The 16,646-nt window shown below is 38.6% G+C and overlaps 1 protein-coding gene across 1 annotated transcript in view; it reads left to right on the forward strand.

Moving 5' to 3' along the window:
• LOC126457743 (tyrosine aminotransferase) overlaps nucleotides 1–16,646 on the forward strand; it is a 205,346-nt gene that overhangs the window by 161,704 nt on the left and 26,996 nt on the right. Inside the window, exons 6-7 of the mRNA XM_050094290.1 lie at nucleotides 282–364; nucleotides 15,869–15,938. Of these exons, the coding sequence (XP_049950247.1) occupies nucleotides 282–364; nucleotides 15,869–15,938 (153 nt within the window). The remainder of the gene's footprint in view (nucleotides 1–281; nucleotides 365–15,868; nucleotides 15,939–16,646) is intronic.

Raw genomic sequence — 16,646 nt, forward strand, 5'->3', positions numbered from 1 at the left:
GCAGTTAAGACGTAACATGTGTCAGTAATGGCCTTATTTCTGTACTCTGGTTTTTTTTAAATCATTGTTGCTAATTTATACATAAGTAAAAGGCCTATAAACAAATAATAAATAGTATATTAACTGTGGTGGGGAGGGATGGAAGGTACATTTGTGAAGGATTTTTCAACTGAATGAGTTTTAGCAATAAATAAATAGTTTTATTTTATCATAAAATAATCTATGTTTTGTAGAGCTCTTAATTCATCTCTGATTCTTTAAATGAACTTTACAACATGCAGGTATTTCCTGGACATGAGTTCCATCATCTGGCCTCTCTTTCAGAAGAAGTGCCCATACTTTCATGCAGTGGGCTCACAAAGAGGTAAGCAACTTGAAATTAAATATTTGGCTAATTTTCTCCTTCATTAATGCGGAACGAAATGTAGAAAATAATTTTGTTATTCTTGTCTTTATAAATTATCAGATTGATTTAATTAAACAGATTAACATATATAAATTTCTAAATGTATTACCTCAATTCTTGATACACTACCTTTTCTTAAATCTTTTCCTACACTCACATTGCATGTCTTATGACATAATCACAGTCTTTAAGATAAATGTTCATGTCAAACATGGTTGGGCTTAAGAATAAGAAATACCAAGCAACTATCTGAAATTGATCATTGTAATATTAACAGCCAAAACAGCTGCAGCATATTTCTAATCAGAATCATTGAACTGTGCAGTAGGACAATAAAAACTATGAGTTGATCAGATATACTTACAAAAGTGAAACTGTCTGCTAGAATACATTGTCAACTAATGGAAGACACTGCTGTGTCCCACAAGGTCATACTGCATTAAATAACATAGTGTAATGTGAGTCATAAACATGAACACACACAAGATGTCGTGTCCAAACAATGAATGGTATGGCACCATCTGTGTGAGCTTGCTACTGCCTGCACATGTTGCCATAATCAGTTCTGGTGTGCAGTCCACAATCTCTGTGTGTGGCAAGAATCCTAGAGACATGTGCCTTGTTATCAATATGAGATACAGTGATATTTGTAATTAATTATAACATGAAATAACTAAATTTACCAGCCAAACTTTGTCTAAAACTTTTTTCTGGATACTTGTACCATACCATACAACTTATCACAAAAAATTCTGATTTGCATTGTTAGCTGGGAACTTATAAAACAGGGTGGACAAAATAAAATTGGCCAAAAAATATTAAGAATAAGACTGGTGCTGGATTGACTCTTGTTAGCGAACATCACAGATGATGATGGAAATAGCCACCACTGGCTTCAATGCAGTGTTATCCTCGATTTACTAAACTGTGAGATCCAGCCTAAAATATAGCAGAAAATAGTGATTTCAGTGTCATGCTGTAGCTCTTCCAGTGTGTGAAAATTAATTGAGTTCACCTGACCCTTCAATTTACACCACAGGTAAAAATCACAGGGAGAGTGATCAGGTGATCAAGGTGGCCAGGAGATTGATTTGCTGATTGTCCTCTCCTCTCCAAATACTTTATGCATTTGTGACGAGGTTGTAAAGGCAGAGTGTACTGCTACTCTGTCTTGTTGAAAATATCCGTTCCATCTTTCGTCTTTTTTTCATTGATCCACATACAGATTAAACAGTTTCTGAACACACAGGTTAGCATTAACAGTTTGGTGACAGAATCATGTTACAATGCAGACACCAGACATTGATCGAAGAGTAATCTTGAGATTATACAAAGGGTCTTGAAAGTACTGATGGGGATTTTGTGATGCATATTGGTGTGTGTTCTGAGAGTTCATATACTCTGACAGGCTGAACCATAAGTCTTCTGAAGAAACATATAACCTGAGGCTCCAAAAGTCCTGACACTACTTCAATCAGAAACCACTGGTGGAACTCAATTCGCAAAAGTTCATCTGGACACTTTAAGTTGTGCATAACAGTAAATTTGTGATTTCATAGCTATCATTTGCATTCATAAACTGTGTTGAGATTTTGTTTTGTTGGGTGTTGTTCCAGGCTTTCCTTCACTTCAGCCACATTTTCTGATGTTTGAACTCTTTTTCATATAGTTACAGTTTTTATTCACTAAAGAGCCCATGATGTGCCATCTTGCCACTAAGTTCTGCATTGCAGACTTTTCTGGACTTTTGCCAAAACACTTTCAGTCTTAAACTCTTGTTCAAACAGTTCTGCACATATTTTCCAAGAACTGTGCTTTACATAACACTTGAAAATGAACACACACCATTTTGTTTTGCATTCAACTGGTCACTTAATGTGTCTGTTCCTCTCACTCATCGAAATGTAATACAGCAAATTACTCAGGATAGAGCATATGGGAGATGCACGTGTGCAGACATATGAGGATGTGCTGAGAAGTAAGATCTCTGAATTTTTAAGTAAGACAGATGTTATTAACATTCTACATCTTTATTCTTCATGTCTGCATATTTGCATCACTCTGTCACTAGAGGGCTCCAGATTGTAGCGTGTAACATGGTGGTGTGTAACATAATTTTGTTGGTGCATGAGAAACATCATGCTGTAACAGAAATTTGAATTCAAAGAGTTCATCCGGACATAGAGCACCCTTTCCTTCACCATGAAAATGCCACCGTACATGAGCACTGCAACATTTGCAACAATGTGACAACTTGGGTTCACGGTCATTGATCATCCTCGTTCCCCATGAACCACGGACCTTGCCGTTGGTGGGGAGGTTTGCGTGCCTCAGCGATACTGATGGCCGTACCGTAGGTGCAACCACAATGGAGGGGTATATGTTGAGAGACCAGACAAATGTGTGGTTCCTGAAGAGGGGCAGCAGCCTTTCCAGTAGCTGCAGGGGCAACAGTCTGGATGATTGACTGATCTGGCCTTGTAACACTAACCAAAACGGCTTCGCTGTGCTGGTACTGCGAACAGCTGAAAGCAAGGGGAAACTACAGCCGTAATTTTTCCCGAGGGCATGCAACTTTACTGTATGGTTAAATGATGATAGCGTCCTCTTGGGTAAAATATTCCAGAGGTAAAATAGTCCCCCATTCGGATCTCCAGGTGGGAACTACTCAGGAGGATGTCTTTATCAAGAGAAAGAAAACTGGTGTTCTACGGATCAGAGCGTGAAATGTCAGATCCCTATTCAGGCAGGTAGGTTATAAAATTTAAAAAGGGAAATGGATAGGTTAAAGTTACATATAGTGGGAATTAGTGAAGTTCGGTGGCAGGAGGAACAAGACTTTTGGTCAGGTGAATACAGGGTTATAAATACAAAATCAAGGGAAACGGATAGGTTAAAGTTACATATAGTGGGAATTAGTGAAGTTTGGTGGCAGGAGGAACAAGACTTTTGGTCAGGTGAATACAGGATTATAAATACAAAATCAAATAGGGGTAATGCAGGCGTTGGTTTAATAATGAATAAAAAAAAATAGGAGTGCAGGTAAGCTACTACAAACAGCATAGTGAACGCATTATTGTGGCCAAGATAGACACGATGCCCATGCCTACTACAGTAGTACAAGTTTATATGCCAACTAGCTCTGCAGATGATGAAGAAATTGATGGAATGTATGATGAGATAAAAGAAATTATTCAGATAGTGAAGGGAAACGAAAATTTAATAGTCATGGGTGACTGGAATTCGAGAGTAGGAAAAGGAAGAGAAGGAAACGTAGTAGGTGAATATGGATTGGGGGTAAGAAATGAAAGAGGAAGCCATCTGGTAGAATTTTGCACAGAGCATAACTTCATCATAGTTAACACTTGGTTAAAGAATTATAAAAGAAGGTTGTATACCTGGAAGAATCCTGGAGATACTAGAAGGTATCAGATAGATTATATAATGGTAAGACAGAAATGTAGGAACCAGGTTTTAAATTGTAAGACATTTCCAGGGGCTTATGTGGACTCTGACCACAATCTATTGGTTATGAACTGTAGATTAAAACTGAAGAAACTGCAAAAACGTGGGAATTTAAGGAGATGGGATGTGGATAAACTGAATAAACCAGAGGTTGTACAGAGTTTCAGGGAGAGCATAAGGGAACAATTGACAGGAATGGGAGAAAGAAATACAGTAGAAGAAGAATGGGTACCTCTGAGGGATGAAGTATTGAAGGCAGCAGAGGATCAAGTAGGTAAAAAGACGAGGGCTAGTAGAAAGCCTTGGGTAACTGAAGAAATATAGAATTTAATTGATGAAAGGAGAAAATATAAAAATGCAGTAAATGAAGGAAGCAAAAAGGAATACAAACGTCTCAAAAATGAGATCGACTGGAAGTGCAAAATGGCTAAGCAGGGATGGCTAGAGGACAAATGAAAGGATGTAGAGGCTTATCTCACAAGGGGCAAGTTAGATACAGGAAAATTAAAGAGACCTTTTGAGAAAAGAGAGCCACTTGTATGAATATCAAGAGCTCAGATGGAAACCCAGTTCTAAGCAAAGAAGGGAAAGCAGAAAGGTGGAAGGAGTATATAGAGGGTCTATACAAGGGCGATGTACTTGAGGACAATATTATGGAAATGGAAGAGGATGTAGATGAAAATGAAATGGGAGAAACGATACTGCATGAAGAGTTTGACAGAGCACTGAAAGACCTGAGTTGAAACAACGCCCCGGGAGCAGACAACATTCCATTAGAACTACTGATGGCCTTGGGAGAGCCAGTCCTGACAAAACTCTACCATCTGGTGAGCAAGATGTATGAAACAGGCAAAATACCCTCAGACTTCAAGAAGAATGTAATAATTCCAATCCCAAAGACAGCAGGTGTTGACAGATGCGAAAATTACTGAACTATCAGTTTAATAAGCCACAGCTGCAAAATACTAACGCAAATTCTTTACAGACGAATGGAAAAACTGATAGAAGCCGACCTCGGGGAAGATCGGTTTGGATTCCGTAGAAGTGTTGGAACATGTGAGGCAATACTGACCTTACGACTTATCTTAGAAGAAAGATTAAGGAAAGGCAAACCTACATTTCTAGCATTTGTAGACTTAGAGAAAGCTTTTGGCAATGTTGACTGGAATACTCTCTTTCAAATTCTGAAGGTGGCAGGGGTAAAATACAGGGAGCGAAAGGCTATTTACAATTTGTACAGAAACCAGATGGCAGTTATAAGAGTTGTGGGACATGAAAGGGAAGCAGTGGTTGGGAAGGGAGTGAGACAGGGTTGTAGCCTCTCCCCGATGTTATTCAATCTGTATATTGAGCAAGTAGTAAAGGAAACAAAAGAAAAATTCAGTGTAGGTATTAAAATCCATGGAGGAGAAATAAAAACTTTGAGGTTCGCTGATGACATTGTAATTCTGTCAGAGACAGCAAAGGACTTGGAAGAGCAGTTGAACAGGACGGACAGTGTCTTGAAAGGAGATGAACATCAACAAAAGCAAAACGAGGATAATGGAATGTAGTCGAATTAAGTTGGGTGATGCTGAGGGAATTAGATTAGGAAATGAGACACTTAAAGTAGTAAAGCAGTTTTGCTATTTGGGGAGCAAAATAGCTCATGATAGTCGAAGTAGAGAGGATATAAAATGTAGACTGGCAATGGCAAGGAAAGCATTTCTGAAGAAGAGAAATTTGTTAACATCAAGTATAGATTTAAGTGTCAGGAAGTCATTTATGAAAGTATTTGTATGGAGTGTAGCCATGTATGGAAGTGAAACATGGACGGTAAACAGTTTGGACAAGAAGAGAGCAGAAGCTTTCAAAATGTGGTGCTACAGAAGTATGCTGAAGATTAGATGGGTAGATCACATAACTAATGAGGATGTATTGAATATAATTGGGGAGAAGAGGAGTTTGTGGCACAACTTGAATACAAGAAGGAATCGCTTGGTAGGACACGTTCTGAGGCATCAGGGGATCACAAATTTAGTATTGGAAGGCAGCGTGGAGAGTAAAAATCGTAGAGGGAGACCAAGAGATGAATACATTAAGCAGATTCAGAAGAATGTAGGTTGCAGTAAGTACTGGGAGATGAAGAAGCCTGCACAGGATAGAGTAGCATGGAGAGCTGCATCAAGACGACATCAAGACGACAACAACAACAACAGTGACGGTATCAACAAACTGGTCTCTTGTTGGAAGAAATGTGTTTGTCGGCAGTGTGACTGTGTGGAGAAACATACTTGTAGACATGAAGAATAATGATGTAAAATAATAACAACATTTGTTTTATTTAAAAAGCCTTAAGAGTTTTCACACAGAAAATTTAGAGTCATTACTTTTCAACACACCTCCATATTACAACAACCAATTGGTGCATCAAAATAATGGTTCTAGCATTTTCTGTGATGGGAAGTTCTCCTGTTTATTAACTAGGGCCAGTTCTACCGCAGTCATATAGATATCTTCTGGGTCAGTTTTATTTTGACCACCCTGTATTTCTTAAGATTTCTGATACTATTTCACATCTTTAGTATGTATGTTCCCTCTAATATTAAGATTCTATCTCCCATAAAATTATCTTGAGTCTTCATTTCATATTCCATGATAAAAAAGAATTCTGAGATGAGAACATTAATGGGAAACAGACAGTAATAAGAGCTGCTATACATATTAAAAATGACAGTAAAAAATTTTGGTAGTCTCTTGGACCAGGGAATGCCATGCTGCTTCACAGAGAATTCAAATGAGAAAATATTAATTGCTCAGCCTTGACGTGAAAGACATTTCTTTTTTAGGTCATAAAAGTGCTTACTTTTTATGCAGTCTCCTTTAAGTTTATTCACTGTGTCCATTTTATTTCCAGTCTGTAGCTTCCATCCGTGAAGTGTGATTCTGGAAAACCTGAAAAATACCTTACTACAAGTGCTATATCTTCTTCATTAGACTCAAAGACTTCCAGCTACAAATTGCTTTGGATATGGGAGTAGGAAGTGTCACAGGTCCCAAATCTGGTCAACAGGTGAATGCTCAAAAGATTTGTACTCATTTTAGAACCCACAATTTCTTGATTGCCACAGTGTGAAGTTGCATTGTGCTAATAAGAGACAGTTTTCATGCTTTTACCAGCCAGACTTTTTTCATGTGTTTTTCATACAGTTGGACATGAAGACTTACATAATGTTCAGCACTTTTTGTTTTACCTTTTGCAAGATCATCACAAATAAGATTTCACATATAAGATTTCTAAGAATACAAAGGGATGATAAATTAAGATGGAGCGGTTGGTTGGTTGATTCAGGGGAGGGGACCATCAAATTATGGAAGGATGGGGAAGGAAGTCAGCCATTCCCTTTCAAAGGAACCATCCCAGCATTTGCATGAAGCAATTTAGGGAAATCACAGAAAACCTAAATCAGGATGACCGGACATGGGTTTGAATCGTTGTCCTCCCGAATGTGAGTCCAGTGTGCCAACCACTGCATCATCTCACTCGGTAAGATGGAATGAAGACATTGATTACCTGTTCACAAAACTGACCTCAGAATACTTTGCACTAAGAGCTATTACAGGGAAATAATAATTTTGTATTTTTTGCACATTTCCACTCTCTAATCTCATATGGTATTACATCTGAGGAAATGCTGTAAAGGCAGAAAAAGTTTTTAAGATACAGGAATGAGCTGGGAGGTTGATCTGTAGTGTCTCAAACCAGACATTCTGTATGCACCTATTCAAGACACTTCGGATGTTTACACATTTACTCAGTGATATTTGTAATTAGTAACAAAAACTTCTCCAAACTGTGATATTCACAATCATGACACCAGGCAGAAGCAAAATCTTCACAGAGACTCAGTAACTCTCAATATAGTTCACAAAGGAGTTATCCAGGTTGGAATAAGAATCTACTATAAGCTTGCATGGAATACAAAAAAGGGCACCGACAACCATCATGTATTCAAGAGGCAACTAAAACGGTTCCTCATAAACCATTCTGTATATAATTTAAATGAATTTCTAGAGTTTTAACTTTTGTAAAAGGTGCGTTATGTTATAAATGATGTAATTTGTATGCTAATATAAGTAACTTTGTCTATATCTGTATTGTCTGCAGTAGTGCTGTTTTTCTTGAAACCTTGAATGTAATCTTGTGTACCTTAGATTTATATTGTTCCTGTACTGTTTGCTTTTCTTCTCTTTTTGTCCATGGAATATTGTATTCGTTGAGTTGTCTGACATTACAGTACAACCTTTGTACATAATGTAATTTAACAGGACCAAATAAAAAATCAAATCAATAGGAAGAATTTTTTTTGCACATCATAGTCGATACTAGGTACCACATTAATGATCACTCCTTGCAACTCTTTCAAATTAAGTGTCAGTGGAGGCAAGAACACACACTCTTTGATATAACCTCATAAAAAGAAATAATATGGAGTTAAGTCAGATGACCAAGGGGCCATTGAAGATCAGGAGATTCGTAGTGGGAAGTACATCCCATCCAACACTGAGGCTGTTTGGCACTTAGGTAATCACAAACTTCTGAAAGAATGTGTGGTGGAGTACCATCTTCTTGCAAAATGAAGTCTCCACTGTTTTGCCGTAATTGTGTCATAAGCCATTGCTGCATATGTCGAGGTATACAAAACCAATCACAGGTACTCTCCAAATTTTGTATGATCCACAACCTTTTGAAGAGGACATGGCTCAAGAGACATTAACTTCATGTTATAAAATAATGTGTTCCACAGTCTTGTTTGGATGTTCTGTGCCAACATGTGTGTTGTTATTATTCACCTATACTGCCACATGAAATCTGCCTTTGACACTGAAAATGAAACTGCTATGAAAAATTGTCTTCCTCCAATAGCTGTTGCAAGTCATAAAAAAAGTCAGATTTAAGCTCATTGTCCCAAGTAGCCAACACTTGTAACAGGTGCAGCCAACATGGTTTACACACAGACATTTTGGTAGAATTTGGCGGACAGCTGACTACAGTAACAGCTGTTCTATGCCCGCATGTGTCATCAATTGCTTGGGCTCCTAAATGTATGATTCCTGCACATGCTCCACATTCTCTGGAGATGGTCCTGGCCAGCCTGTTTCCTTTTTCCCACATAAGCAACCAGTCTCAGGGAATTTGTTGTACCACCCATGGACTGTTTTGTCTATTGGAGCTTTTTCCTGATATTTTGTATGAAATTGTTGCTGACCATCACAATTAATTCATATTTAGTAGGGACACAAAATTCACCCACTTCTCCATTGTAAACAGTGTTCTGACATGCCTGCCCCCTAGTGGTGTGCTCTGCAACTGTTACACAGCATGTATTACAGACTGAAAGTTGCAGAGATGCTCTACCCACTGATGTGTATGATTGTTCTATATCTCTCTTAGTTTTCACTCAGTTGGCTTCTGAAACCTCGAAGATGCTTTTGACTAATCCTCTGTTTCTGGCATGTGGAATAAACTTCACCCAATTTGAAACAGAGTTAAAGGCTTCTTTTCACTGTTTTCACTATTTTGACTCCAATAATTATCAGCACAGCCTAATAAATTATTGGTGAAGATTTGCAGAACATTATTGGCAAATGTTCCATACTCAACATGTTGGCTGAACTTTGAGTAGACTAAAGAAAGAACAGTAAATACTGTTCACAGAAAACCTCATGTCCAGTCTAAGTGAAAAAGGACTGCAAAAGACTACCCCAGAACAACATCATAGGAATGCTACAATAACTTTCAATATAGCGTTCTCAGTATATTGTTCAACAGCGATGGACATAATCAGGACCTGTACCCAGTGGCCCTCCTTCTCTTAACACCATATATAAGGACAGTTCCATTCTGTAAAATATGCAACACTGTGTGAATTTCACTTATAATCACAGAATGTGGAATGTTGCAAATAGCATAACACCATATGTAGCCATGTCAGGTAGCAATCACACATGTCCATTGTGACTGCCAGTGGTTGTGATAATGATAGTCCATCTTGTGCCTAATGAATTTTGAGACTGACATCTCAAAAATCTTTTTCTCGGTAGTGCTAATGATTTTTTGGTGGTGGGAGGACTAAGTCAGAGCATATTGAGATTTCTGAGACCAGTAATAAACTATTTTAAGAATAAATAGCTCCCCTAGTTCCACAAATCAGCACTGCTCTCAGAATGGCACTTTATACAGGGGTTAAAGCATCTGTTAATTACTGTTAAACATTACTTTATTTTAGTTGCACACTTTTGGCTGAAATTGACTTCAACCACTGCTGACACACATCCTGTGATCTGTCACTCTCTTCTACAATAGCATCAGTGTGACCTAAGATCACATTAAGTTAATCGTGCATAAGAGTGAAACTGTCACTGTCCACCCATCAAGGACATAAAACACAAAATAATTAAGTATCAACTGCTTGAATAATGTAGAATTTTAGCAATATGGATAAAATGCAGAAATAAAATAGATATGGAAGATGGAAAGTTCAGCTCATGTGAGAGGATCACAAAAATGGAGTATTTTCTAAATTTTCTCCAAACAAGATAAATAAATTATGTTTCAAGAAAAATGACCACAATGATTGTGACAAAGATTTATATTTCCATTTACTGGAAATATTCAGTGAGGCTTTGAGTTATGTGGAGACAATGTTAAGTCAGTCACATTGTATTCCATAGTATGCAGTTGATTTCTGCCCCAAATTCCATCTGTGAACACAAAAGGAACAATCAGGTACCAAGTGCAACTACCCTCTGAAATTCACTTTGCAGTGACTTTTAGAATATCCATATGATACACATGTATACATACATGTGGGTTCTTGCACAACAATTATATTAATGAAAAAAGTTCTGTTGAACTAGTTAAAAAGCAATGAATGTAGAGGAGAGGTGATAGGAACAATTAGAATAAACTACCCCTTTTTAAGAGGCTGCTTGGTAAAAGTTTCTAAGACAGCCAGGACCCACAGTTGAAAATTAAATATCCTTCACCATGCTGCTACAGCGAGTAAAGAGCAGAATGCATTCACAGTGTGTACTGCATCTATTAGAATCTCAGATAACAAAGATACATTAAGGCTTAAGGATTACAAACTGGCTTTGGGTTAGAAAATGGCATACCATCAGTGGTTTGTTACAGTGAGAGTGACATAGTATGTGGTTGCTGCTGAACAGATGGAGATGGCTGAAAAGCTAGTGCCCAATATGTAGTCTAGCCAAAATAATCCCCTCACAATAAGATGGAGAATAGAAAGTCACTCAAGTTGTGAGGAAGGGTTAAATCTCCCTCAGTTTGTTTCCACAGGGAGATGACCAATGTTTGTGCCAAAGCAATAGAATTTTCATATATATATCTGAGGCAACAAAACAGTGAAATGACCTGGGTAGTAGAAATGTAGCCTAAGCAGTAGCATCAGCAGCTTCATTTTCCAATAGTCCGCCCCCCGGTAGCTGAGTGGTCAGCGCGACAGACTGTCGATCCTAAGGGCCCGGGTTCGATTCCCGGCTGGGTCGGAGATTTGGGTGTTGTATTGTCCTAATCATCATCATTTCATCCCCATTGACACGCAAGTCACCGAAGTGGCGTCAAATCGAAAGACTTGCACCAGGCGAACCGTCTACCCGACGGGAGGCCCTCGTCACCCGACATTTCATTTCATTTTCCAATACACCATCATGTCCTGTGGAACACATACAAACATGTTGGCACCAACTCCAACAAGCAAGTGAAGGCAATCCCAGATCTGGTGTACTAAAGGGTGGTATGTGTACAGCACACAACAGCTCTAGAAAGCACTGAGGGAATTGAACCATACAACATATTTAAAGAATCTGTTTTGCCAGATGTACAGAGTTGCCTGAGAAAGGTCAAAAAGCTCTGCAATAAAAGTCAAGTACTAGTCTAAAGGATAATATCTAAAATACCCTTACCAACAATAAAAGCACATCCTGTATCATGCTCATCCTTAGAGCCATTGGTATAAATGAAGATGTTGTCACCAAGCTGCGTGTGAAGCTGTAGAAATGTCGAGTGAATGATTGATGCCAGAGTAGTGTTATTCAGAAGCAAAGTAAGTCCAAGATTAATAGCGAACTCTGCATAAAACCAAAGAGGGTGGGGAGGGGGAGGGGGAGGGGGAGGAGGGGGGTGCGGAGAGGTGTCCCTCACCCATGAAAGCAAACTCTGGGAAGCAATGAAGAACCAGAACTTGTCTCATATTGGCAGTCAAGGGAGTTATCAAAAATACAGCATAACTTGGGTGGGTGGACATAAAGGGTACAATTGACAAATGTACCCGCAGAGGAGAAAATTGTACTGGAATTAAAGCAATTGCTTAGCACTTAAACACAGATACCAGTTGTCATATGGATAGCAAATAATGAGAACCATTTTAAGGCAATGTAAGATGGATGTTCGTGCAAATCAATATACTATACGCCCATAGTCCAACATTTATAAAACTAAGGATCACTATAAATGATGGACTGTCTGGTCTATTCCCCATGTGGTGTCACTTAGAATGCACAGGACATACAGAAAATGGGCAGTATTCCATCAGGTAGGGTACATGGAAGTCCAACACAGTTTTCTATCAGGCCCCAAGAATTTCATGGTTTTGATGAACACCAGAAACTACAGGATGCAGTGCACAAGTAAATTTGAGTAGCAGACAGTTGGGCAGAGAGAGAGTTAAAATAGAGTAATGTTTCACTTTGTGGGTCTGTGATGGTACATCATGAGATTCGTGGGCCAGAGTCATAATTAAGCGTTTTCTTAGTGTCTAACGAATGTGGCTGTCATAATACTCATCAACATCTGAACTCTCTGACATCCTGCTAATATATGAGTGGGAAGGAGGGGCACTAATTACCATGAAGACATTATAATTTATTTGTCAGATGCTGAGTAAGTGTGGTACATTTCCCCAACATCAGTGAAAATGTTTCCATTTTCCAACATGACTTCAACTTCTCTCAAGGCACTGCATTATTTAAAGGTATACCTGTCTATGTTCTTTCAGACTGTACCATTAGCTTCGCACAGATTATACTGTGATGCATAGGACTCTTCAAAGTTTCAGAACTTTTTAAGCAGTTTCTTTCTTGGGAGGAACAATTATGCCAGAAATAGCACGAGCTAAAGAAAGAAGGAAGGAAAGAAAATCATTGGCTCTCAAAGATGAATCAGGAAAGAAAAAATACAGTATTACAGTTGAAGAATTCTAATAATGAACTGCAGGCAATCACTGGGTGACAGATTAGAAAAGAAATTGAAAGAGATTGCATAGTGCAAATGAAACCTGAAAAAGATCTAAAAAATGAGAGACAGTGGGGAAAACAATGAAAAGTAAAAAGAGGGAAGGGACTGCTTAAAATGCCAAATCTAAAAATTCAAGGAATTTTGTCTATTTGTACACAAATCAGTGCTTTTTCTGTTATATCTGTTTTGGTGAGTAAATAAGAGCTTGTTCTCTGACTCTTGTAATCTTGAAATTTTTTGTACACTGAACTTACTTTTATTGAGACATTTTGCATTGGGAGTACTATGCTATATGTAAAGCGTCTAAAATTCTTACAGTAGAAATTATACACATCAAACATTTGAAAGCCCCATTTGCAATATCAACAATTATGTAAAGAATAGATTACTACTCACTGCAAAGATGACACACTGTGTTGCAGACAGGCTCCAAGAAAAGACTGTTACACACTGATCTTTCAGCAAAAGCCTTCTTTGGAAAAGGAAAAAACACATACACATTCACACAAGCAAGCACATCTCACAGACACACATGACTACTACCTCTGACTGCTCTGACCAGAATGCCCATGAAACATGTCAAACAGGAGCAACAGTACCCACTCTGGATCAATGCATGGGGCACAGAAATACACACCATAAAATAGCAGTGTGAATAACTTTTGAGTACTGGCTCTTTTTCTAGCAATAGTGCTAATGCTAGAAAAAGAGCTAGTGCTTGAAAGTTAGTGAAAATGCTGCTTTCTTTTATGCATTTCTGTGCTTCATGCATTGATCCACTATAGATGAGTCATTGCCTTTCCTTATTCTATGTAATGTGAGGAATACATTTATAACTGCTTTACTTGTCATTATGAATGACTGTCTTCTGCACTGAGTTTGGTGACACTGCTTTGCAAAGCAATACACAGTTGTGTGTGATGCGGGTGTGATGGGGTTTGCTGTGATTTACAGTTCATAACTTGTTGAAACTGGTACATTATATGCTTACCACAGGAGCTTGTACATATGCATTTCAAGGGCAGTGTAAGAGGATGCCGTGACTAGAAAGCAACACTAATATGTAGACTGGGCAGACAACAGGCAAACAGGAAAAAAACTGACAATGAATAGAAACTTACAGTTCATTGGCCACTGAGAGCTGCCCAAAGTTTGTACAATAGAATTTTTGGAGCAAGTGCTGGATCAAAAGACAGAAATGCCATTTATGAGCATTTGTCACCTTATCCTATAAATACACATCTTTATGGCCACTGTGTTGAGAGTATATGGAGCAGCAGTGAAATTCCTATTATAGATAACAAGTGTCAACAAATGAGCCAAATAGTTTCATGGCTAGAGTTCATCTGAGTCAGTGCAATATACAGTGATAACCTACAGTGTCAACTTTTGTACTGTTCATGTCATTCACCAATGAAGTCTGTTCCACCCATTATAGTGTTCATGTGCAGAAAAGAAAAAAAAGTTTAACACATATATCTGTCAATTCTTTATTTTAAAATATTTGGTTTGAGGTCCTCTACCATTTGCATACTCATAAATCTGACCTTACAAGTCTGAGATACCCTGTATATTGTTAATTCTATAAACATATTTACATATATGAGGTTTGTCTTTAAAACAAGTTTCCCACCTGTCCCACAGTTAGCAAACCATCTGTTATGCAAAGTGGCTGCATGTACATGATAGGGTAATGACGTGGCATGGCATATGCACTAACAAAACTTCCTTAGGTCCTACATTAGCTTCATAACAGCAGCTGAAAGTGGAGGCCCATATTCCAGCTCCTGGCATGTGTGAAGTGTGGTTGGTGCTAAAATTTTTGAATACACAGAACATAGCACCAATTGAAATTCATCATCAGCTGTGCCAGGCCTATGGGCCTAATGTTATGAGCAAGCAAGATTGTCACACAGCACCTGTTGTTCTGGGAATTTTGTGCGGGTGGATGCCAAAGCAATTGACTCTAGAACACAAAGCAAAGTGCATAAGGGCAGCTCTGAATTTTCTATGGCAGCACCGTGTTGACGACGACGAGTTTCTGGATCGGATCATAAAATGTGATGAGATATGCTTTGTACACAACACCCAAGAAACCAATGCAGTGGTGTTAAAGTGGCTCTTCCTGCAAGATGAAATTCAAGCAGGTTGTGTTGGTACAGGAAGTGCTGTGATCTGTGTCAGATGGGGAGTCCTCCTCGTTGAAATCCTGACCAAAGGTGGGGCAGTAGAAGCTGAGCATCACTGAAGATGATAAAGAAATTATGACAGGCCAGTCAGAACAAGCAGCAGGCGATGTTTAGTGCCAGTGTTGCCTTGCTGCAAGATCAAATTTGGCCACGCGTTCAGCAGACAATAGAGGTTCTGCACATCCATCTGTTGTGCAACCTTAAAAAATTCCTGCCCAGTCAAGCAGCATTTTCAGATTGACAGAGAGGAAGAGATGGCATCACACATTTGTTCCGCTCCCACCCAACATACTTCTATGACAAAGAGCCACAAAAGTTGATCCCACAGTATGATAAATGCCTGATTCTCAGTAGTGAACATGTTGAAAATTAGTTCAACACTTTCTGTATCTGTTCCAAAAAATCTTTCAATCAAATTGTCTTTTGGCTCTGTTCACAACTACAGGAAAACTTTATTTATGGATGTGCCTCATACTTAACCATTTCTGAAATAATTTAGTTTTTTTCCAGGTTTCTGGTGCCTGGCTGGAGAATGGGGTGGATTATCATCCATGATCGAAATGGTTTATTTGATAAGGAGGTAAGGACATGTCCATATCAAAATAAATACAGTAGTTTCTTATTTAAGAATTTTTTGGAGGAATGTATGTTGTAGATCATTTGTTTCTTTCCTTTTCTTTAGCTCAGTTGCAGTGTTATAGTAACATTTTTGCTTGTAAACTTGAAATGTTAGTCCAGGACTTCAGTGCTCTGGTCAACATTTTTACACACAGTTGATAGCCACATTTAATATTTGGGCTTCAACAAAGATGCTCAATGGTTAAATTAAGAACAAAGTGCAGTTAGCAGTCTCCCTTTGGCTGTGACAAATGGTTCAAATGGCTCTGAGCACTATGGGACTTAACTTCTGAGGTCATCAGTCCCCTAGAACTTATAACTACTTAAACCTAACTAACCTAAGGACATCACACACATCCTTGCCCAAGGCAGGATTCGAACCTGTGACCGTAGCGGTCGCTTGGTTCCAGACTGTAGCGCGCCTAGAATCGCTCAGCCACCCCAGCCGGCTACTGTGACATCATAGGTGGTGGTGGTTGTTGGGATGTTTAAGGGGGACTAAACAGCGAAGGTCATCAGTCCCCCATTCCAAAATCAGGCGAGCCGAAAATCTACGAAGCAGATAAAAACATCATAGGTAAGGCCATTGATGCAGATAAGTAGCAAACAAATTAAAAATTTGCAAACTGGAAATCTCATGGAATTGATAAAATACAGAGCTTTTGGGGTA

The sequence above is a fragment of the Schistocerca serialis genome, chromosome 2 (genome assembly GCF_023864345.2).
Source record: "Schistocerca serialis cubense isolate TAMUIC-IGC-003099 chromosome 2, iqSchSeri2.2, whole genome shotgun sequence".
Lineage (NCBI taxonomy): Eukaryota > Metazoa > Arthropoda > Insecta > Orthoptera > Acrididae > Schistocerca > Schistocerca serialis.